The sequence below is a fragment of the Talpa europaea genome (genome assembly GCF_964194135.1).
Source record: "Talpa europaea genome assembly, chromosome: 7".
NCBI classification, from domain to species: Eukaryota; Metazoa; Chordata; class Mammalia; order Eulipotyphla; family Talpidae; genus Talpa; species Talpa europaea.
In genome coordinates, this window is record NC_140074.1 from 51445863 (window position 1) to 51469619 (window position 23757).

General features: G+C 45.9%; 1 protein-coding gene across 8 annotated transcripts in view; it reads right to left on the bottom strand.

Moving 5' to 3' along the window:
• The window catches only part of PAX5 (paired box 5), a gene marked incomplete at both ends in the record, with an annotated part of 160773 nt that overhangs the window by 80263 nt on the left and 56753 nt on the right, over positions 1-23757 (bottom strand). For all 8 annotated transcript variants that reach the window (XM_084239211.1, XM_084239210.1, XM_084239208.1 and 5 more), the window contains one exon: positions 16582-16757. In XM_084239211.1, coding sequence (XP_084095337.1) covers positions 16582-16757 — 176 coding nt within the window. The remainder of the gene's footprint in view (positions 1-16581; positions 16758-23757) is intronic.

The window sequence follows — 23757 nt, forward strand, 5'->3', positions numbered from 1 at the left end:
TCTGGAAATAATTTTAGAGCGACTGGAAGATTCAGATGACGTGTTCTCCAGGCAATCCTCCTAAACAACGATCCTCTGAGCCAAATGAATAACAGCGCAAAGCATTTCAATTCCTAACAAGTGGCAGCCAGAGAGCTACTCTGTGCCCACAGTGAAAGAGACCTGGCTGGGAGCTGCATGGCACCTGCTTGTCAAAAGTGAGGGCCTGACAAGGACCTGGCTGAAGCCTTGAAGAGATGACTAAGCAACCCGGTGGCAGGGATGGGAATCTTAGAAAATTGGTTTGGGTCCATTTGAAACAGACATGTAGATGATGGAAACACGGAGGCTTTCTGTCACAGGGTTATATGTCCCAGAAGATGCTTGGTGCAGGTGTAGCCACGCCCCCACCTTTGTGGTTAAAAAAGCAGAAGAGGGCCTCCCTGGTGGCGCAGCGTTTGAGCGCTGGGTTGTGAAGCTGCCCGCAGCCTCTGCAGCGCCGGTTGGATCCCCGGCCTCCGGGTGAGGGTCCCACATGGCGCGCAGACCTCTCCTGCCACCCGCTGCTCCCCTCAGCAGTGTATTTAGTCACTCTGCCTGCTCTGCTCTCCCCTCTGGCTCTGGTGAATTCTCTCACTCTCCTGTGCTTCTGACTGTACCCAGTGCTTGTATAAATAAATAAATAAATCTTTAAAAAAAAAAAAAAGGCAGAGGAAGTAAAAATCCCATGGACAACCAGCTTTGACCAGTGTTACTTCCAATACCTCACAAGATGAAATCTTTGCCAAGAGAGCCAAACCAGGTATTTTGTTAAAAGGGATGCTATTTATAAATCTGTTCAAACAGAGGAAACAGGTCCTAAATATAGTAACTTTGATTTTACAATACTCAGCCCACAGCCATGCTCTCTAATAAGTGGGATCAGCTGGTCCAATTGCTTAGGCCAGCCCTTGAATGAGCTGGTCTTCAAATCCCAGCACTACCGCTCTCCAGCCACATGGCCTTAGAAGCATTCGCTGAGCCATTTTTCTCCTCAGTTTCCTCATTTGTAAAATTAAGATGCTAAAATCTCCACCTTGTGGCGTTGTTGATGGGATTGAATGAGTCAATCCATGCATAGTGCTCAGACTAGCACTTGTCATGTTGTACACACTCTTACTATGAAGTGGTGTGGTCACAGGCTACAAAGCATCCAATCTTGAGTTCTCTACACCTAGACTCAGCACACATACCATCCTCCCCTAAGAGGCAAACTAAAAGAAGAGCATGCAGGAAATCTATGCTTCTCCCAGGAGGTGATTCCCTTCAACTCTGAGGCCACAGAGGTGCCCCTGAGCTGCCCTTGAACCTCAGGGGAGCCACATGCCAGCAAGCGGCTCCGCAGGTCCCCGTGTGTCCCACAGCCAGACAGCTTGGGTTTTCAATCAGGGAACCAGTTAGAGATTTAGAGAACTTCAGGCAGTTGACCTCAATTTGTAGGTCAACTGGAAAATAAACTTCTCCACGACCTGGGCCCACACCCACCAGGTTGAAACCTCCAGAGATTAGGAGCCCCAAACTGCCCTAGTATAGGACCTAATAGCCAAGTTCAGATTCTCCGCTAAGATTTTCCTGTCACTATTCTTCTTCCAGACACTGAGGGCTTTATCTTCCAAGGCTGGTGTCAACATTTCTGAGTTGGTTTGCCCCCAGTGCAGGAGTGTTCTGACTCCTGGTGAATGGAAGAGAAGACTGGCTGCAGGTCAGGTCAGAGACTCACCAGGGCCCCAATGGCTAAAGTCCATCTCAGGTTGTTAGGAATCCACTGGCAAGTGTGAGGCATCCCCAGGAGATACCTGAGGCAACTCATTTACCAATAGGTGATCTACCCCCAACCATTGTCCCACAGCCCATTTTCTGTTTCTAGGCTGCTAACCTCCCCAACCACAAGGTATAAATGATGAGAGTCAGCCATGCCTAGGGCTAAACAGGAAGGAAATGGTTACCCAAATATCCATTCTGAAGAGGCCCAGAGGCCCAGAAAAAGGTTAGTGGCAAAAGAATTGATAGTGCAGCTCCCAGAGCACAGATATCACAGAATTTCTCCTGGATTATTCCATATGCTACAATTTAATATCCAGATTCTGTTCATATAGGAGCTGGTTGAAAACAATGCCCATAAATTAACACACCTATTTAGAAAAGAGTGGTCCACAGGGAAGCATCAGTCCCCTCCCCATCAGCTCCAGCCCCAGTGCCATTAGTTCCACCACCAGTCCATTACTCCAACACCAGAGTGATGAGAGCCAAAGATGGAAATACCATAAAATCACCATGTAGCCAGACCTACTGCATGTGTCTGGTCAGGCAAATGTAGTGTAAAAAATTTAACCTTGTTGAGCATTAGGTATCAGCCCCTTTGTCTCCTCTTCTAAATGAGGAAAATAAATACCCACCTAGAAGTGTTTGTTAGGAGAATTAAATAAGATAATACAAATAAAGTATTTAACTGTATCACTGTTCAGATATTACAATATTGTATCGCATTACATTATAATGTATTATATTCTTTTCCAGTGACATCAAACCCACCCTTTCAACCTCCCAACAGCTGAAACTACTCCCCCTGGCCTCTATGTATTTGGTCTTCCTCTTTTCTACCTGGAACCCTCTTACTCCGCCTCCTCCCCACAACTTCCTGTGTAGTTCCCCAGACTATAAGCTCTGGGAGGACAGAACCTTGCCTGCATCAGGCAGGCTTTCTCTGAGGGTGTAAACAATAATGATAAATAACATCTGCTGTTCCCATGTGCCAAGAGCACATGCCACTGTTCCATACCAACTCTGAGTGGGGCACACTAGCATCCTCATCTTCCTCTTACAGATGTGGAAACTGAGGCTTGGAGAAGTTGAGCTACCTGACTGATAACACAACTAGCAGTGTGGGTGCCAGGGTCCAGGACCAGGTGAACCCCAGAGCCTTGTGCTGAACCACCATGCCATGTGACCATGGTGGGTGCCACTGAGTTCCCAGACCAAATGAGCATGAGAGGGAGAGGCAGGCACCGCTGAGCGCATGGCCACAGGCTCTGGCAATTCCAATCCTCTCTCCTACAAGGGACATTCACAAGCTCTGCTGGGTTAGTCCCTCAGAAGTACCAGTCTGGGTTTTAATACCCAGTTTTCCCTTCAAGACAGATGTAGGAGACCACAGAACTATCCTTTATTGTACCAAAAGGGAAATATTAATTTGCTTGTGTGTAGAGGAAATTTTTATACTATAACCCAAAATTAATAATTTATTACAAAGATTTCTTAACTCCTCAGGCAGAAGTTCTGAAATAGGTACAATTGCTATTTTGATTACTTTAATGGGATTTTCCCCCTTTGAAGCCTGGTCTAATTTGCCTGTTTAACCTTTAGCCAGACAAACAATAAATGCAGAGATGGCCTGGGGAGAAAAAAGTTTCCAGCAACCCCACAGTGGAATGTCTCACCACTGCAGATCCAGGGTCACCTCTAGGACTCTTCTCCGCCCTCCCACCAATTCCATCCTCTCCTGCCTCCTCACACACTCCCATCCTGCCCAGTCAGCCCTGATCCTTTTCGCAGAGTGAGCCTGGAGCAACTGCTCTGTGGCTCATCTTGAGAGTTCCCAAAAATATAAAAATGGAATTTTGTTTGACCCAGCAATACTGCTATTAGGTATTTTTCCCCATAACAAGAAAGATCTCATATGAAAAGATCTAGCTACATCTATGTACACAGCAAACTGTTTATAATTGTCAAATTATGTAACCAACCCAAGTGCCCTTCAACAGATGAATGGATAGAGAAGCTGTGGAGCATATATTCACTGGAATATTACACAGCTGTGAAAAAAGGATGAAATGGTGGCATTTGGGACAAATGGCTGGATCTTGAGGTAATTAAGTTGAGTGAAATCAGTCAAAATGTGAAAGACAGATTCACATTATCTCACCTATGGAATATAAATACCAAAAAAAAAAAAAAAAACAACTGCAACACAAACAATAGAAGAAATAAAAATTTGAACTCAGCAAAAAGAAGATGTTTACCAGAAGGAATATAGGGAAGGGAAGTAGGAGTGGGGCAGGAGGCAGATGGGATAAGGGCATGGGTTGTTATGTGGAGGGAATTTTGAAAAAGGGAAAAAAAATTTTGAACTTTGAGACTCTTTTGCTAAGTGCATATACAGGTTCAATAGAGTTATAGCTTCCTATAACTTATTATTTATGTAAACAAACATCATCACTGAGTAATGATCCTCTTTGTCTTTGAGATTACACCGGGCTTTAATTTCATCTGAGACTGACATTACTCTATCCTATTTTATTTGGTTTGCATTTGCATGGTCTGTTTTTCTGTCTCCTTTCTTGCAGTCTTTCAGTACCATTTGTTTCAAGTTAATTCTTATAAACAGCATATTCCTGAATTTTTAAATATCTTTTATATTATCTGGCAAATTTAATATATTTATATTAATGAGACTACTCAAATATTTTTATTTCTATCATCTACCATCTAATTTTGTATTTTTAACTGACCATGCTTTTTCCTTTCTTCTTCTCTCTTGTCTTCCACTGGGCTCACTGAGTATTTCATAGATCTCTTTTTGCCTTTTCTGGTTTAGAAATTATAAAATCTATTACTATGCCTTTAATAATGATCCTTAATTTGCTAACCTGCAACCCTGACATAACCAGACCTAAGGTTTATCAATACATCCCCCCTCCTCCTGAGTAATCTTAGAGTTTTTAACTCAGATCAACCCATTCTAATCTTACATGTTATTGTTGTCTCTTTTTTTTTTTCAGCTTTGTTTTTAAATCCCCAAATACACCATAATTTTTACAGTGACTAGTTACTTAAATTATCTTTTGTTATCAGTGTATTTGGCTACAATTGTTCCTTCAATCTTGTTCCTTCTTCCTGTATTTTATACCCTGTTTCAGGCAACATACAATTGGGTCTTGTAAATATTTTTAATACAGTCAGACAATCTATGTCTTTCAATGAGTACACCAGACTATTCACATTGAAAGCAATTATTTATAGAAGTAGATTTGTATCTACTTTGTTGCTGTTTTCTATTTATTGAACTCATTATTTATTTCTTCCCCTCCCCCTTTGCTTTCCTTCTCTGAGTTAAATTAAAGATGTCATATGATTCCATTTTATTTGCCTACTATTATTGAACTAAATATGGTTGAGGATAATTTTTACACTCTGTGTTTTTCACCACTACTAAAAATTTTTAAATGCAAATTAAAAAATTTTGGTGATTGACCTAAAGGTTTCAATATGCGTTTATAACTCATCTAGGTTCACTTTCAAATGACACATTTCTATACCTCTTCAATTGTAATATAGGTACCTTCTAGCAATTCCCCCTTCTTTGTGACATCGCTGTCATTCCTTTCATTTATCCATATGTTGTAATCACCCCATATTTATTATTTATTTAAACAAACAAATTATATTTTGGACCAATTAAGAATAAGAAAAATCAAAAAAATTGGTTTACCTTTATTTTTTTCCTCACTGACGCCTCTCATTTCTTTTAGTAGATCTGAGTTTCTGACATACTATTTTCCTCCTCCCTGAAGAACTTTTTTTTAACATTTGTTTCAAGACAGATCTTCTGGCCATGGATTCACTTCACTTTCATTTAACTGAGAACGTATTTATTTCTTCTTCACTGTTTGAGGATATTTTTTTTTTTGTTTGAGGATAATTTCCCAAGATATAGAAATATAGGTTGGTGGGATTTTTCTTTCGATGCTCTAAATATATCATTCCACTCTCTTCTTGTTTGCATGGTTTCTGACATGAAATCTATTGTAATTCTTTATTCTTGTTACTCTGTAAGTAAGGAAGTTTTTCCTCCTCTGGTTTAAGATTTTTCTCTTTGTCTTTGGTTTTCTCATTTTTCAATATGATAGATATCAAAAAGTCTTGATATTCTCTCTTCTGTTTCTGGGATTCCAACTGTGCTTGTGTTACTTCTCTTGCTTTTTCCTGTTTTTTCCTCCTTGCATTACAGTTTCTATTTGCAAATCTTCAAGGTTATTGATTCTTTAATTCACTATGTCCAATCTACCAATGAACCCAAAAAAGCCGTCTGTATTTCTGTTACTCTGATTTTTTTCCTAGCATAGCCTATTTGGATTTTTCTTAGATTTTCCATCTCTGCTTACATTACCCTTCTTGGAGTACTAATTTTCCTGGTAATGTCTCCTGTCTTGCCCTCATTTACTTGTGCAGTTTGTAATTTTTTTAACTGTGAACTTCTCTTCGGTAGGCATATTGTACATACTAAATTGTGGAAGGATCCAGATAAGAGATGTTCATATGCTAAGCATCTCAAAGATTTCACTGATATGAACTCATGTTTCATATGAATTTTTCTTCTTGGATTTCTTGTGCATGATATAAGGTGAAATGCTACACCTGTACATGGTACAGGCTTGGGATTTAAACTTTCTATGGGAAACTTTTGTTCTACTCTGAGTCCCAAGTAGAATCAAGTTTCCTGCTGCTTCTCTCAGTCTATAAGAGGAACTTAACCTAGAGCTTATTTTATGGAAAGTGCAATCTTTCCTGATTTTCAAGTATTTTGCAGGAGTTTCAATTCCAACTCCTATATCACACAGTTCTAAGGCCATTATCTTCTGTCTCAATGCCAGCATCAGAACCCCAGTCCCTGTTCATTGAAAATTGTATCAGACCTGTACTCTGAATCACCAGGACGCCAGCTCATACATTAAAATTCTGGTTCTGAGTTCTCTCTTAATTTCCAGCTCCTGATGATTTCCCTCTTTTTAATTTATATATATGTGTGTGTGTGTGTATGTGTGTGTGTATTAATTTTTATATATGAATTTATATGTATATATAATATTTTACAATTATATTTGATACAGTATTTCTATTGTTTGAGATGGGAAAAGAGTGTGCAATGACTCAGATTTTGTTATCAAAGCCAGAAATCCATGTTCTCTTTTTGTAATTTATAAAACCATAAAGGTTTTTAAAGAGTTTTGTGAATAGCCAAATTCCTTAAGCCAAACTTCCAGTGCACTCGCAAAGAAAAAAAAGATAAGACTAGGATTATTTGCTCTTTGCCTTTTTTATTCTTATTACAAATATTGGTTAACCTTGCTTAGGGGAAATATCTCTACCCAAAAGTCAATTTTCACACAGTACCCCTGGCTGCATCTATTGCTGCTACTTTATGCCACACAGCACAACACAAATGGCCAATGTCACTGACAAGGCATATCTGTAAAAATTTCTTGGATGAATGAATGAATAAATGAATGAAAGAACATCCCAGCAAGGTGCAGGCAGCTCTTTGACAATTTACTCGTAATCTTTAAACCCCACATACATAGAATTTGCCTGTCATCTAAGAAAGTGAAACAGACAAGAGGAAAGACTGTAAACAAGTCAAAATAAAAATAAGAGATGGATTTCAATTTGTTTTATCTCCCACAGAACATTAGAGCTGGAACAGAGCTCAAGAATGATGTAGTCGAATCCTCCACCCAAAGGCAGAAGCCACAACTGAGAGAGAAGTGACCAGCCCAAGCACCATCACAAAATCCCAGGTGTCCACCCCATGCTGTCACACTGTGGCAACCTGCTCAGCATTCCCTCACACACTCTCCTGTCTTGCAAAACAGGTGTAATGATTTTTTCTGAGAAGTCCCTCTTCTGCTTGATCCACAGGAAGACAAAAAGAATGCTTGGCTATATTTTTTATTTGCTTAGAGAGAAATAGGCATCCACAGGCAAGACTCCAGGCAGCAGGACAAGTAAAGAAGGCTGTGACTCACGACATCCATGTAAATTTCACCCTTGGATCACTTTGAGATGATGAATAGAAGGGTACGGGAGAGAACAGCTGATCTAGAAAACATTACTACCCAGTATTTCAAGAGATCTAGGAAACAAGAATTTCAGCATAATCCTTATTGTTACCTCATTCCTAAGGGAAGATGATATCCAAGTTAAATTTTGCTTAAGCATCTCAGCCTTCAGGAAGAAGCTTCTATGCCCTCTCCTCATGCTGGGGAACACTGGGAAGAGAACTCCTACCCTCCTCCCTGCTCTATCATTCTCTCCGCCAACTAGTAGCTCCCTCCGCAGGAGGAGACCCTCATCTGACTGCTCAAAGCCCAGAACATGGGGCCTCCCTGGTGGCACAGGGGTTGAAGACACAGCTCTATGAAGCTACTGCCAGCCACGGCAGCACGAGTTCGATCCCTAGCATGCCGGGGAGCTATCCATGTGGCACAGCAGACCTCTCCTCCACTCTGTCTCTGGTGAATTCTCTCACCCTTCCTCACCTCTGGTCTGCACCCCAGTTTTTGTATGCATAAATCAATATTTTTTTTTTTTAAAAAAACAAAGCCCAGAACACTCACTGGGCCATGTTCACCAGTAACAGCGTTGCAGTGGCCCAGGGTCAGTAGTCTTCCTCTGGAACGTTCTGCTTCCAGGCAACAACTGGGTCAGACCATGCCTGCTTCGCATGCCCTTTCTCTCATCTGGGTGGAGAGGTGAGGTAGGTCTGCTGGGCAGGGCCCATCAAGTTCTGAGATAATGTACCAGAATTTCACTTCAGTTTCCTCTGGTCCAGGCAGTACTGCCCAACTCAGGTTTTCAGAGAATCCCAGAAATATTAGAAAACATAAGGAGTGAGTGTTTGGGTACTTGCTGAGAAACCCAAATCAGCACCTCATCTCTTTTCCTTGCGCTAGCAACCCACAGAGGAGGAGAGAGGGAGAAAGCGCACAGTCCCACAAAGCAGAGTCCCCCAAATTGTGTGTGAGATGTCAGATCCTCTTGATCCTCAGGAGACCAGGTAGAATTTGGGGAAGTCAAATCCTGCAGGTCAGTTCCCTGCAGCCACCAGCATCCCCTCTGCTTAACCAAGCGCCATCCAAATGAGGACACCCTCCATGCGTGCCACCACAAGAAAGACTGAGAATCCCTGCACAAAAGCACATCTAACCCGCCATCTGCTTCTGTAATCTCTTTTCTAAGATATATGACTCCCTTCCTTCAATACCTGCCAAGTTCCTGCCGCCTCGTCCCACCTCAGAGAAGCCAAATGCAAACTACTAAAATCTCGATCTCATCAAGAGTTGAGTTGATGGAGAGATACATTCCTATAGATGAAATTTCTCCAAAATGGGGTATCTTTGGGGTGACAGGTCACAAAACCCCCAGATAGCACATCTTTCTAGAACAGCAAATTGGAAAGCCAAGGAAGAGCTAATCCAGCGTATCTGGGATTTTTCTGAGTTTAAGTTGCGCTATTAAAAGACAGTATTCTTGAGCCATGAGGTCACACAACCCTGTCCCTGCATAAATGCAATGATTGTCATTTCATTCATGCATAAGACCCTGGAAAACCTGCTGCCGCACCTCTACAGGTGCTTTTGAGGACTTTACCCATGGCCTCCACACTTTCCCATGCCACAGGAAACCTATATGAAAGCTTCCTTTCCACTCGTGGAAAAAGGGTGGCTTCCTTTGGGACATTGGCCTGTTTTTCCTGGTGGAAAATCATGAAAGCACTCAACTGACTCTTTTCCACTTTGCTTTGACTGTCAGGAAACTCAGAGGCAAATCTGAGCTCCACTCTAATAACTCTGGGGAGACCCTAGTAACTCTAGCTGGAGAGTTAGGGATTTGGGGGTAGGTGGGAGGAGGTAGAGGGTTGGGGGGAGAAGGGAAAAGCAGTGCATCCCAGCAATGCCACGGAGGGCGATAAGGCCAGCCCCAGACAGGGCAGGCAACCATTTCCACGGATACTTTGTTTGCAGGCTCCCCTACTCCTTCCCAACTCCCCACCCTACCCTTCTCACTCTTCTTCCTTAAAATCATTCTTTCAGATTGGAAGGAACTTGCCATTTAGCAAGTGGAATAAGCTTCTAATACAACATCTATGAAAAAGTTTAGTTTCTACGTACATACCTCTTGTGTCAGGAAGCTCATAACTTCACAAAGAAGTGCTACATTGCAAAGTTTGGGCTATTAGGAGGCCCCCTTAGCCCATCTCCTTTCCTGTTCACATCCCTCCCCAAATCTTCCCTTCTTCATACCAAGCAGCCCCAATTTCTCCAGATATCCCTCCTAGGAAAGAATTTTGAATGACCTGGATAAACTCTACTGAGCACAGCCCTGCAAGGGGAGGGCAAGGGTGAGGGCACAGAAGCAACTCAGAGTAAAACAGAACAGTCAACACCCAGACTTCTGTTCGCACAGCCAGAGACCATGTGGGAGCAGCAGCCCTTCCTAGCTTCGTGCATGGCTCCCAGGGAGTGTACAATGAACCCCCAGGCTGGGTCCCTAGGAAACCACCCACCTGTAAGAATTGGTGGGCAATCTGATTGTGCTGCAACTGGGTGTAACCCAATGACTGCCAACCTGGGCTCTGGAGCCAGGAACCTGACTTCTGATCTCAGCTCTGCACTGACTTCTGATCTCAGGTGGGCAAGAAGAGGGACGTGGGGGTAGTGAAGGGTCACAATGAAGATGAAGGGCTGAAGTTCATGTTTTTTGAGCAGTGGGGAACCATGAGGGGCCCTTATGTGGGGATGGGCTCCAGGAAGAGAGATTCAATAGTAGCAGCAGGCACAAGGCGAGAGGCAGGAGGCCTGGGGGGGTCACTTCCAGTGAGCAGAGTAGTCCAGGCCAGATTCGGGGTTCTTTGGGGGCTAAATGCTCCAAAAGCAAACCCTCACCTCTGCCTTTCAGCCCTCTGGGGTTTGAGTCACCTTGCTCTTTTCCAGCCCCATTGTCCTAGACTTCCTTCTGCTCAGCCTACATTCCAACCACCTAGACCCACTTGCAGTTCCTTCATATCCTTGTCTGCTCTGCTCCTCCTGCCTAGATGCCCTGTCCAGGCGACTCTGCCATGTCCGCGGATCTGGATTCGGTCCATCCCTCAAGGCTCAGCACTAATGACACCTCCAGGAAGACATACTCCATTCTCAGCCTGGCACACCTCTCTCCTCACCACTCCACTACCTCCCCTCTACCCTCGCTGGGCACAGACTCACTACTGAGGAAAATGAGCTCCCTGGAGAACAGAAGCGTGGCTAGCATCTCATCTTTTCCCCACAGTGCCCGGCCCTTTTTCTGGCTGAGGTGGGTGTTCAGACCATCCCTAATGGCCAAGCTCAATCATGCTCAGAAACACAAACCAGCCTGCCAGAAGTAGGATGCCCACAGGAGTAGGCGATGCTCAGCCCCAGGCCCACCAGCCTGGAGCAAGGCCACCATTCAGAGGGCAAAGCCACTGTGAGAGCAGGAGGCCTTTCTGGTGGCTTTCTGTTAAGACAAGGGTCAGGCCTTCTCCCTGTTTAACCCCCCGTGACCTTTGAACTTCTTGGGAGGTCAGCAGCACATCCCCCTTCCCCAGCTGTCTTTCTGTCTCTGGCCCGATGGGAGGGAGGGCCCTGGGCCCGTTCCATTTTGCGCCCGTATTGATCTGTTGGCAGCAATGGGCTGGATAATTAGCCAGGAATTAGGGTTTCTATTACAGCCAGGAGGCTGCTCCAGCTGATTTATCACCTGAATAATTTACTGTGATTGAAAGGAAATTAAAATGAACTCCATTTGACAACTGTGAGCTTTTATGGGCTTTAGTGAAGGCTCAAAAGCCAGATTAATAGCCTGGTGTTGGTTAATAGTCTGCTGAGAGTAAATACGGCAGGCTGTGCTCCGCGGCAGCCTTCCTGCCTGCTGGCCGGAGGAGGCACCCGCTCCCGCCAACGACAGCGTCAACGGGAGTTTTACTGAAACAGATTCCACTGTTCGAATCACACGTGTACACACACCACCAGCAGTTGTTTCTTTTTTTTTTTTTTTCCTCTTCTCCTCCTCCAAGGTGATTTTTACTCACTCCACATGTAGGGAAAACAGAATTGCTTTTTCAATAACCATTTTGAAAAGGAAGTGTTTCATTGTCACAGGAGTGGTGTGCATTAACCCCTTCCACTCAGGCCCAAAGGTTCCCTAAGTTTCCATTTAAAAGTCAGAAGCCTGGGCAGATCTTGGTAGGAAAGTGGCAAAACATGTGTGGCTCTGGGCTCAACCCCAGCCTGGCCCAAAAGAGGGATATTCTTCCGAGGATAGATTGGTGGGTGATTCAGGAGGATTTGACCATCCGCGTTTACAGCAAGACAATGAGCATTCTGGAATAACAGGTAGGTTCCAGGTGCAAAAGGTCAGTTCAAAGAACCAGTCTGCCAGAAAGCAGCTTCTACAATCACTGGAGATACAAAAGGCCCGTGTAACCAGCTTGCGAAAAACCAAGACAGAAGATCCTGAGGTCAAATATCAGCTCTGTGGCCTCGATAAACTCCCTGCACCTGAAAGCAGGTAAACAATCTGGGAGGAAATGTTCCAATCTGTACAATGGAGCTTACAAATCATGGCCAGAATGCTTAGCAGGTGAGAGTCCAGTGAGAAATGGATATAAAAGATCTTCAAAAACTGTACAGCATCAGGTATAGGTGAGGAAGGTCAATGTTACTGCTATGCTGTTGCTGTGCTATTGCTGTTATCAAAGTCAAAATCACCACCACCACAGATTTGGAAACTGAGGTACAGAGAAAAAGTGACTTGCTTATTAACAGGGCAAAGGCAGGACTGTAGTCAATCTGCTCCAACTCCAAGACCGGAAAGTGCTCAATGGAACTGACAACTAGGCCCCCACCTGGGCCACTCCACCCTGGAGACACAGACTTGGATAGCTTGCTTGGCTCACAAACAGAAGAGGGGCCAGCCTCAGCATCAGAGCGCCAGGTCTCCTTCTTGGTGTCACCACCATGCCACCCTGGGGCTCACAAGTCACGGCAGAGAGCCGGCATGGGGGGAGTTAAAGGAATCTGTACCCTTGATGTCTCCCTTACCAGCCTGCGGCCCCTTGCTCAGCCATCATTAGTTCAAAGTGATTGGGAACAGGGAGCGAGGGTATGTCATTCATAGTCCAGTGCCTGTGTATGTGGCTGGCAGCCCCGTGGCCTCACCTTCCATCTCTCCTCATTACAGCACATTATGGGGAGGTGAAGCAGATTAACCAGAAAGCACTGAGTCAGTCATTATCCTGCCTTTTGGTTCACCTGCAGGCCCCGCCTCATAGCCCACAGTCAGAGACAGGCCAGCCACATGTCCGCCTCATCTGAAGGACACTGCATGGCAAGACTGCAAGAAATGGAGCCCTGGCTGAGTATATAATTCAGGGCTCTTCGCCCTCAGGCCCCATCCCTACATAGGCCTATGAGCCTGTCTCCCAATGTTACCTCTGCTGCATCATCCTCCTGGATGCTCCCTGTCCAGGCACCTTCTCCATTTATCAGGACCCGCAAGGTCTTCCCTCTTGCCTCACAGTTCCTGAAACTATGCCACTCTGTGTCTGTGAGGCTATGGGCGGACAGCCTGATGCCTGATTCAGCCTCCTCCCCTGAGTGCCTGGCACTGTGCCAGGCTCACAGCCAGCATGAAAGAAATATGTTGGATAATTGAGAATATGAGTGTCTGAACAAGTGAGTGAATGGATTCATGGATGGCATTTGGACTCCTCCCAATTACCAACGCAGCCCTATAGTCGCTGCCCAATGTTTCTGGGCATTCTAAGAGAAATGATTTATGATTCACATTGTGAGTTTCCATGAGAATCATGTGAAACACAGAGGGAAATGTGGTCTCTTAACATTGATGTCTGAATGAAGTAAAGAAGGACTTAATATAAATCTGGAGGCTTCATGGGGTAGAGGCCAGACTGAGGGCAGAGGTCTGGGCCCTCACTTTTCACATTCACTTGCTGGGTGACCTCAGACAACCCTGTCCATCTCTGGGCCTCTGAAAAATGAAGGGGTAGCGGGGCCTCCATGGTGGTGCACAGGTTAAAGTCTCAGTGCCAATAAGCTATCGAGCTAGCAAGTTATCACCAACCACTGTGGCATGAGTTCAATCCCTGACCAGGGAGTTAACCCACATGGCGCAGCAGACCTCTCCTATCTCACCCACTGCTCCCTTCAGCGGTATATTTCAGTCATTCTGCCTGTTCTGCTCCCCACTCTGTCTCTGGTGAATCCTCTCACCCCCCAACATTTCTGGCCTATACCACAGCTCTTGTATGTATAAATAAATAAAAATAAATCTTAAAAAAAAATGAAGGGGTAGAAAGCTTGCTTCCATATTTTCTGCTAGCTCTAAAATCATATATTTTGTCAATGGTTAAAAGATAAGCTTTTCCCAGATTCTAGAGAGAAAGGTAGATTTCATCCAATGAAGTTTTCCTGGTGCATCTCTTTCCTTTCTCCTGTGGCCAATGAAGTGTGATGTTGACCATCCCTTAGAAGGGCTCTGAGCAGGGCCTCCCCTGGTGGCGCAGCGGTTGAGCGCTGGGTTGCAAGGCTGCCCACAGCCTCTGCAGTGCCAATTCGATCCCCGGCCACTGGCAAGGGTCCCACCAAAAAAAAAAAAAAGGGGGGGGCGGGGGCTCTGAGCAATGGGAGAGGCCATTTGTGAAGGAAGCTGCCTACGATCTAGAGTATGTAGAATTGGCCCTGTCCAGGTTATATTACTATGTCATTCCAAGAGAAGACTGCTCTACTTGTAGGAGGGAAAAAAACAGAAACAGGGCCTCCCCGGTGGCGCAGCGGTTGAGCACTGGGTTGCGAAGCTGCCCGCGGCCTCTGCGGCGCCGGTTCGATCCCCGGCTGCTCCCCGGCCACCGGAGGAGGGTCCCACATGGCGCGCAGACCTCTCCTGCCGCCCGCTGCTCCCCTCAGCAGTGTGCTTCGGTCCTTCTGCCTGCTCTGCTCCCCGCTCTGGCTCTGGTGAATTCTCTCACCCTCCTGTGCTTCTGACTGTGCCCAGTGCATGTATAAACAAAACAAACAAACAAATAAATAAATAAATAAACATGCCTCTATTAAAAAAAAAATTTAAAAAAAAAAACAGAAACAAAATACTGACCAAAATATTAAGGATCTATAAGACCTGACCATCTTCTTTACATCATCCTCATACCTGCCCCCGCTTGTTCCCTGAAGCCCAGTCACACTGGATTTCTTTCTCTTCCTCACTCCTGCCATGCTCCCTCTTATTTCAGGGACTTTGCACTTGCGATTCCCTCTGTCAGGCATATTCTTCCACCCCAACACTGATTCTCCTGGTGTTGCCCAACCTCTTCAGAGCTCCCCACAAGTGTATTTCCCACAGGAAGCTATTGTGACTTCTCGGCTTGCTCAGCCTGTTTTACACTTTCAGAGAACCTCAGACATAACCCTCCTCAGCACCTGGCACATTTGGAATACACAACCCTTTAGGTCATTCTTATTTATTGTGACTCTTCCACACATCTGCAGGCTCCCTGAGGGCAGGTCTAAGCCTGTTGTGCTCACTGGTATACCTGGTGCCTAGCTCTGTTCCTTGCACATGTGGATACTCATCAATGTTTGTTGAGTGAATAATGATTTGCTGTGTGGCCTTAGGTAAGTCTCTTTGCCTCTGTGGGCCTCAGTTTCCTTATGTGAAAACAAAGCAGCTAGATGGTCTGTGTGAACTCTCATAGAAACTGAGCAGATGCAGCTAGACAATCACAGGGGGTGGCTCCTGAGGCCTTGCTCATTCTTGTCACCCATGGTTCTCTGGCACCTCTCCTCTTATGCACATAGCCTACACGGTTTTGAACATCTTTGGAAAACTTCTGAAGCATCACTAGAGTGAGGCCAGTCCTCACCACCAGTATCAGCTAGCAAAGTGCTGGGCAGTCATTGCTCATAGTACTCCTCTTAGACTCGCCCACCAGATGGGAGCTCTTGGCAGGCAGGAACTTGTGCCTACAAGATGCCAGCCCAGGCCCTTCACAGACTAGATGTCAAGAAATCACCTCCTGAATGGAATCTGGTACGCTGGGAACCTGACCGTGGCCCCATCTCTGCAGCAAAAGGCATGGCTGTTTCTTTCCCCGAAGCAAAGATGGAGGCTGCTCAGCCAGAGTCATCCTCCTCCTTCCTTCCTTATCCTGCAAATGACCCAACTGTGAGTTTGTCCAGTGAGACATTCTTCAATTCCAGACTCTTGGGTTCAGTCTCCAAAAGCACAGCAGGCGAGCTGATGAGAGAACTGATGGTAGGGTACACAGCAGCACCATCTTAATGTGGTTTATGGCCATAAAGTGCTTACATATTTCCACCTTCACCCTGACTGACAGGATAATGACCCAAGACCACCTCAAGTGGCCCAGAAGATCATTACACCCTCCTGTGCAAAGGGCCCCAGGAAACGACAACACTCATCAATGGCAGAGCCGCCAGACAAATCACACACACACACCCCCGGCTGGCCAGAGTGACAGAAGCACTGAGCTAGAAGTTGCCAGAGCCCCAGACCTCGTGTCCTCCTGGCCCCATGAGATGCTGTGACCAGTCAAGGCTAGCGAGAACATCAAGATGTTCGCCTCTGATTAGAATCTTGCATTTCACCCATACCTGGCCAAACGCCTTCAGGAGGGCCACCAGGCCTGTGTTTGGGTGGTGGGTGTGGTGGGCAGTGAATCATGGGACATACCTGCTCAGGCTTGATGGGCTCCGTGGTGGTGAAGATATCCGAATAGTGCTGCCTCTCAAACACACGGTCCAGCACCTCCAACTGCTGCTGCGTGAATAGGTCTCCCCGCATCTGCTTCCGTAGAAAATCTCTGCCAGGCAGTGAGTGACCATTCGGCACTGGAGACTCCTGAATACCTTCGATGAGCATGAGAGAGGAAAGGGAATAGAGGTCACACCAGTTACTAAACAAAGCATGTCAGACCTGAGATTTGGAAGAAGGCCTGAGAGCCCAAGAGTTCAGCTCCCTCTCGCACAAACGAGGAAACAAGGGCTTTGCCAAGGGGCTCCTAAGCCAAGGTCACCTTGCTGGTTAGTGCAGGGCAAGCCTCTGATAGCCCATAGCTGCATGCCAAGCTAGCACGAAGCCCTTTTTATAGACATCATTCTCACCTAATCCTCAAAACAACCCCACTTTTGATGCTATAATTTTCCCCATTTAGCACATGAGAAAATTGAGGCTTAGAGAGATTAAATGATTTGCCTGAGGATTAGAGCTCAAGTTGGCTGAGGGGCTTGATCACCAGGTGCCAATGCCTCTCTTGCACTTGAGACCCCCCACCTTGGAGGTACAGTTTTGTTCAGAGCTGATGCCCTTACCCAGCACATTTGCCACCATACCACGTGAACAAGTGGCAAGCCAGTGTGTTAGGAAGGCTTAGGGAAACATATCTCACACAATTCTAATGGGAATCCACTGGTCACACATCTGTAATTGACAACTTGACTAAATCTATCAAGATCACAAATGCACATTCCCTTTGATAGAGCAACTGCACCTCCAGAATTGATTTTACAGCTAGACTTACCCATATGGGAAGTGATAGATGTACAAAGTTCTAGTAGCAAAAGACTAGAAAGAACCCAAGAGTTTATTTGTAGGGGCAGGTTGAATAAGTTACATGCACTCACACAGTGCGGCTGCAAAAGGAAAGAAGGCCCCCTCTGTGAACTGATAGGGAAAGATCCCAGATACATTGTTAGATAAAAAATAAACAAGCTTCAACACGGCATGTGTAATATACAAGCTTTTGCATAAAAAAAAGGAAGAAAATGTATTTGTGTGTATATACAGGTTTCCCCTGCTCTCCAAAAGTAGAACATTCAGATTTGGTAGGTTATTTTGGGGGCCTGGAATGTTCAAAAAAATTCCACCTAAATTGATATTAATAATGTTCCCACCTACCAGCACACTGCTGCTGCAGACTTCACCCATCATGTGAGGAGTGAAGTCAAACCAGGAGCTTGAAGCGGTGGGATTTTATGTCACTGACATGCTGCCCAAAAGTTGGTGTGTCTTCCCCCAGTGTCCAGCATGAGTGCTAGACTTTCAGAGTCCCCTGTGGAGGCTGACAGCACAGATCACCCCAGCATTCTTTACAAAAAGTATATTCAAAGGCAGCCCCTAAGCCCCCTGAGAAAATGGATCCCAGGTAAATTTTGCCCAAGACAATGCCATAGGCTAGGCTAAGCCTGACTGACCAGCATGTGGGCCAAGGCAGAAGCTGAACTCTCTGGCCAATGTCCCCCAGCCCAGAGCCTAGGCCCTCCTCCACTGACAGCCTTTGACACTGGATTTCCATGTGACAAGTCCTGCTCCTATTCCCAGAGCAGCATCCTCTCCCATCATGGCTTACCCTAAATGCATTCATCCCTACAAAAGCAGCAAGACTAGCAGAATATGGGAGTTCATGGCCCCATCTGGGCCCAGCAATATTTTCCAATTGGTTGGCACCCACCAAATGACCCTAATACACATACACATATACACAAAGATGGCTGAACTTGTTTCCCCTCAGTTATTGCTCTGGCCAACCACCCTGGCCCAGGCACTGCTGCCAAAGCTGGACCTTGGCCTCAGTCCTCAGTACTCAAACTATCAGATAGACCACATCTACTTTTAAAAGACTTCTCCCTGTCCATCAACTTCACTCATACCTCCCAAACCTATTCTGGCAGCTAGGCCCAAGCCTTAGCAAAGGCTCCTTTGTCATTCAATTACTGATGACGACTCTCACCAAGGCCTCAATCCACCCCCCACCCCTTGGGCACTGCCCATCTCTTCCTTCCCACTCAGGTTGCACCATTCAACATGCCCCAACCCTGGCCCTCCAGGAAACCTCTCCCTGCTAACCACACTGTCCTCTCCCAGATGTCCTCAAGCTCTGTTCCTCTCCCAAAGGCATGACAGGCAGGACTTTGGCTCAGAGATCTGAAAGGGCACAGACTTCCACTGAGGAAGTTCGGCAAGTGTGGCCCCTGCAGGCCAGGTCACTGGTCACCGAGTAGGATCCTCCACAGAGTAAATGCTCGGGTGCGTGGCCCACCCATGAATTTGCATGGGGGGAGGGGTCTTTGGAGGCCACTCCCGCAAGGACACCATGCACACTCCCAATGCAGGTGGCCTCACCTCCTCAACATGCCATTATTTATTCATTCATTTAAGAAATATTGATAAAGTGCTTACTCTGTAGTAGGTAATAGTTTTTTAGCCAGACAAGCCGTTCTTTCCAATCAGAAAGGGCAGCCTGTTTCAGTTAAGTACTCACCCAAATAGACATGGTTACAAATGGTGATTCATACTAAGTGGAAAAATCTAGAAATACATACAATGACTATGGTGTGACTTCGCGGAGAATTGGGGAGTCTTCCAAGCAGGAGTCTTGCTTGAGAGTCCAAGACAAGGCATCAGTAGGGCAAAAGCAGGCAGCAGTGGAGAGGGTATGCCCAGCAGAGGAAAATGGCTTTGCAAAGGCCAGGAGATGAGAGGTAGATGGACCGAGCTGAGAATAATGGGAAGAGACCCCAGGATTCTCTGGAGAGACAGCCAGTGGTCACGACTGAGGCCACGGAGTGGATGTTAGCCTTCTGGGTCCTCCAGAGTGGGGTAAGGGAATAACCCTCCATATGTCGCAGTCCCAGGGCCCAAATCCCTAATTCCTTTACATCAGACCTGCTCCCAAGCTTCATCTTTTGGAAAGACTAGGTGCTGATAACATGAATTTTGCATTTGTGGAAGTCTGAAGGTAGAGCATACATTTATCCTGTCAGCTACAGGTGACCACCCCACAGTGGAAAGGCAAGCCCTTCCTCACTGATGTGAGCACTGTTGCTAGGACAGAGAGGGAGCCGGAAGTCGCATGCCATGTCTGCCAGGATGCCTTCCTTCATGCATAGTCACTTCGTTCTCTAGTTCTCAAGACTCTGACCACTGTCTTCCACATCTTAGGAGTCAAGTTCCCTGGGCCCTTCACCCCCACACTATATTATTGGTTACCTTGGTGGATGGGAGAAACCAGAGTTAAATCATCTCTGTCTCCTCTATTCCCATCCAGGGAATATTTGTGGAATAAATAACATTTATTTTATTTTTTTAAAGATTATTTATGCATACAGAGGTATGGGGAGAGGTATAGGGAATGAGGCAAGAGGTATTGTTAGGGGGAAAAGGATGTCCTAAATCTAATTCCATACAGGCTTTGTGGACTCCACCCCCACCCCAGGCCAAAGCCAAAGACACTGGGAACTCCAAATCCCATCCCCACCAAAGGGAAGGTGGCTGGGACCTGAGGGTGGGGTTAAGCAGCCAAGTTGGTATAAAGGCAGATACGTGGGCTTTGGGGGGGCCCCCAGTTTGGCTCCCCACCAGCTAGTAGCGTCCGGCCAGCTCTGAGAGTGACTTTGGGGGCTCCCATTTTGGCTCTCCACCAGCTAGCAGCGTCCGGCCAGCTCTGAGAGTGACTTTGGGTTTCCAGGTCGGCGGATCGGGTAGGACGCATTAAAGACTTTATTTCCCTATTTTCTCCCTGAGTTGTACATTTTCCTTATTTCCTTTTCCCTTGTAAATAAACCTTTTATTAACCTTTTGTGTGTGTGTCTGTAGTGGAGTATTAATAAGTCCCTTTTAAGCACGCGGGTGAGGACCCACAGCCAGGAACCCGTTCAATATCGGGGCTGTCCTATAACAGTATGGGGAGTGAGAGAGAGAGTGGGGAGCAGAACAGGCAGATGTACTGAAATACACTGCTGAGGGGAGCAGCGGGCACCCCAGGAGAGGTCTGCTGCACCATATGGATCAGCTCCTGTCTGGGGATCGAACTCATGTTGTAGTGGCTGGCAATAGCTTGATAGCACTGTGTCTTTAATCCCTGAGCCACCAGGGAGGTCCAACATTTATTTCAAAAATAAATAAATGAACACATTACTAATACCTTTGACAACCACCTTCACTCTGCATGTCTGGTCTGCAGATGTCAGGATCCCTCCATCTCATTCATTCATTCATTCTTCCCTAAACTAACCTTAGTAAGCAAATACTGTTAACACTGTCATACAGCTATGGACAACAGCTGGCCTAGCTCTGTCCTCATGGAGTTATATCCAGTGGAAGAGACACACATTAATGGAAAAACAATCAGACCAGTAAAGGAGGTATCAACCAAGACAAAATTCTCTAACAAAGAGGTTCATGGTGCTCAGAGACCAGCAACATGGCTGACCTGCCTCAGGGTGCGGCCCACAGTGGGTGACAGTCAGTGTGAACCAATGAACCCACAACACGCTCAAGACAGCCACGAAAGTAAACACCAGAAAATCATGCCCTGCACGAGGGCAGGTCTGATACTCCAGGCCTCCAGTAGAATCTTCCGTGGCATTCTTTATCTGTGCCACAGAGATGTGATCCGACTTCATCGGGAATGTGGTCTTGGAGGCAGCCTACAGAAATGCTCAGACCCATTTTATTCCAGGGAGAAAAGTATGAACTCGCAATGTGAATAGTATGCTTAAATATATGGACAGACATGGGCAAAAGTACAAAGGTATACAGGGGGCATGGTATCTTTAAATCTTTTTTTCTACTCCAAATCAAATAATATGTAATAGACCCAGTGCTGGGCTTAGTCAACCATGGCTGGTAGAATTAACATTCTGGAAGCTAGCTTCAGGGGAGCAAGGGGCAGGAAGCCCCGTCTAGGGGAGCAAAGAAATGCTGCCTTTAAATTTCAGGTTAAACCAATGTTATTCACAACCCGGCTTTGAAGCTAAAAGCTTTACACAATCAGGTCTGGTCACGCAAAGGGGGAGGAAGCAAAATAGCCTCAAATTTCCATCTGTCAAGAGAAAGCTGTCTCTTGTGTGTCTTAAAAGATCATAAACCCATTGCGTTTTCTTCAGAGCACAGCAAATTCAGGGGCTTTGCATTTTTCTTGGAGGTTCTGGTTTGTTTCTTTAAAAATCATCATGTATTTTATGCCTGCAGATGCTCACTGGGAGAAAAACAAACAAACAGGAATCTCCATAATCCCTCTGGTATCATGACTTTCAGGGATGCAACCCCAGTTGGAGGCCAAGGAGCCCCAGGAAAGGAGGCTAGTGCCACTTGGTCAACCTCCTGCCTTTCTCAGAGTCCCATTTCTCTACTGAGCTCAGACCCAACCCAGAGCCCTTGCAGACCCACCTTCATCCTCATGGCTGCTCCTCAGTATGCAGGGCAGTGTTCAGACCCAGTGGGAAAAGGATTGGGTGCCAACACACCGGGGTTCTAGCCCCAGCTCTGCCCTTATTTACTGTGTGAGCCCCAGCAAATTTCTTTCCCTTTCTGAACCTCAGGGGTTCCATCAATAAAGTGAAGAGTTCGAGTCAGTCATATCTGCTTTCTCCTCCAAAATGCACCTAGAATTTGTCTATTAAATAGTATTAAATGAGCATTAACTTATTTTCCCATGTGGATTGTTTGTAAGGAAATCTTTGAAAGGGTTGTTGCCCAATATTCACTCCACCCCTAAGCAATAACATGGTATACATGCTTACCCAGGGGATCCCACTGTCTTTCCCAATACTTAGTTTAGGAATAAACATGTATGAGGAGAGAGAGACATTTTGGGGGGCAGGGGCTTCAAGAAGAATGTCAGAGATGGGAAGAATTGTCTTATTTCTTCTCTAGTACATATTTACCCTTAATCTTTTTGAAGTTGTGAAAAAAAAAAACTCCTGGATCCTGTTACTGCTTTTCTGTACACCACCACCACCACCACCCCCCACTCTTACCCCAGTGTCCCAAGTCCTCTCCAGAACTGTCCTGCAGTGTTCCTTGCTAGCTGACATCCAACCAGCTTGCTGCTACTAACTGGGGTACCCACTCCAAGATCTGCTTCTCCCAATGAAGAAGGGGCAGACAGTTTTGGTGGTCCATTTGCTGCAGGAGTCTAACATCAGGGTGGTTGGGAGATTCAGCTGGTGTGACCTGAGACATTTCTAGCTTGGGCCAAGCGAGCATAGGAACCTTGGGCTTGGTGTCCTCTGATGACTGCAGTGCTAATTCTGAAAGCAATTTATAAAACAGAGAACACCCTAATTCATATTATGCTAATTTGCAGCTTTAAGAAATTGTTTCAGATGCAACAAAAGCCTGCTGAGGGCAGTAGTAATTCCAAGATTTCTCCACAGGAGGGGCCAGGCATGATTATAAATTATCAAAGCAGGGACAGGGTATTTGTTCCAGGGCTTCATTAGAAAAATGTTCTGCATAGAATTGATAGCATCATCTGTCCCAAGTAAAGAATAAAAGGGCTACTGACAGAGATGAGGGGGACTCAGGCTTCTCCAAGGCACCTGACCCATCCAGGATGGAGCACTGTTCAGTGAGGCACTGGTAGGAGGTATTTTTGCATCTTTAAATTTCATTGATCCTCAGAACATCTATATAAGGTTCATATTGTATCCTATTTTACAGACTTGAGATCTGAGGCTCAGAGAGACTGACTAAGATCTATCAGCTGAGATTTATACCTTGGTCTCTCTCTCTTTTTTTTTAAAGGTTTATTTATTTATGCATACAAGAGCTGGGGTACAGGCCAGAGGTGCGGGGGGGGGGGGTGGGTGGTGAGAGGATTCACCAGAGACAGCGTGGGGAAAAGAACAGGTGGATCTACTGAAATACACTGCTGAGGGGAGCAGCAGGTGAGACAGGAGAGGTCTGCCGCGCCATGTGGGTAGCTCCCTGGCCGGCTGGGGATCGAACTAGTGCTGCAGAGGCTGTGCATAGTTTCACAGTGCTGTGCTTAACCCCTTGCACCGCCAGGGAAGTCCTATACCTTGGTCTCTTACCTGCTCTTTCTACTTCCCTTTACTCTTCATA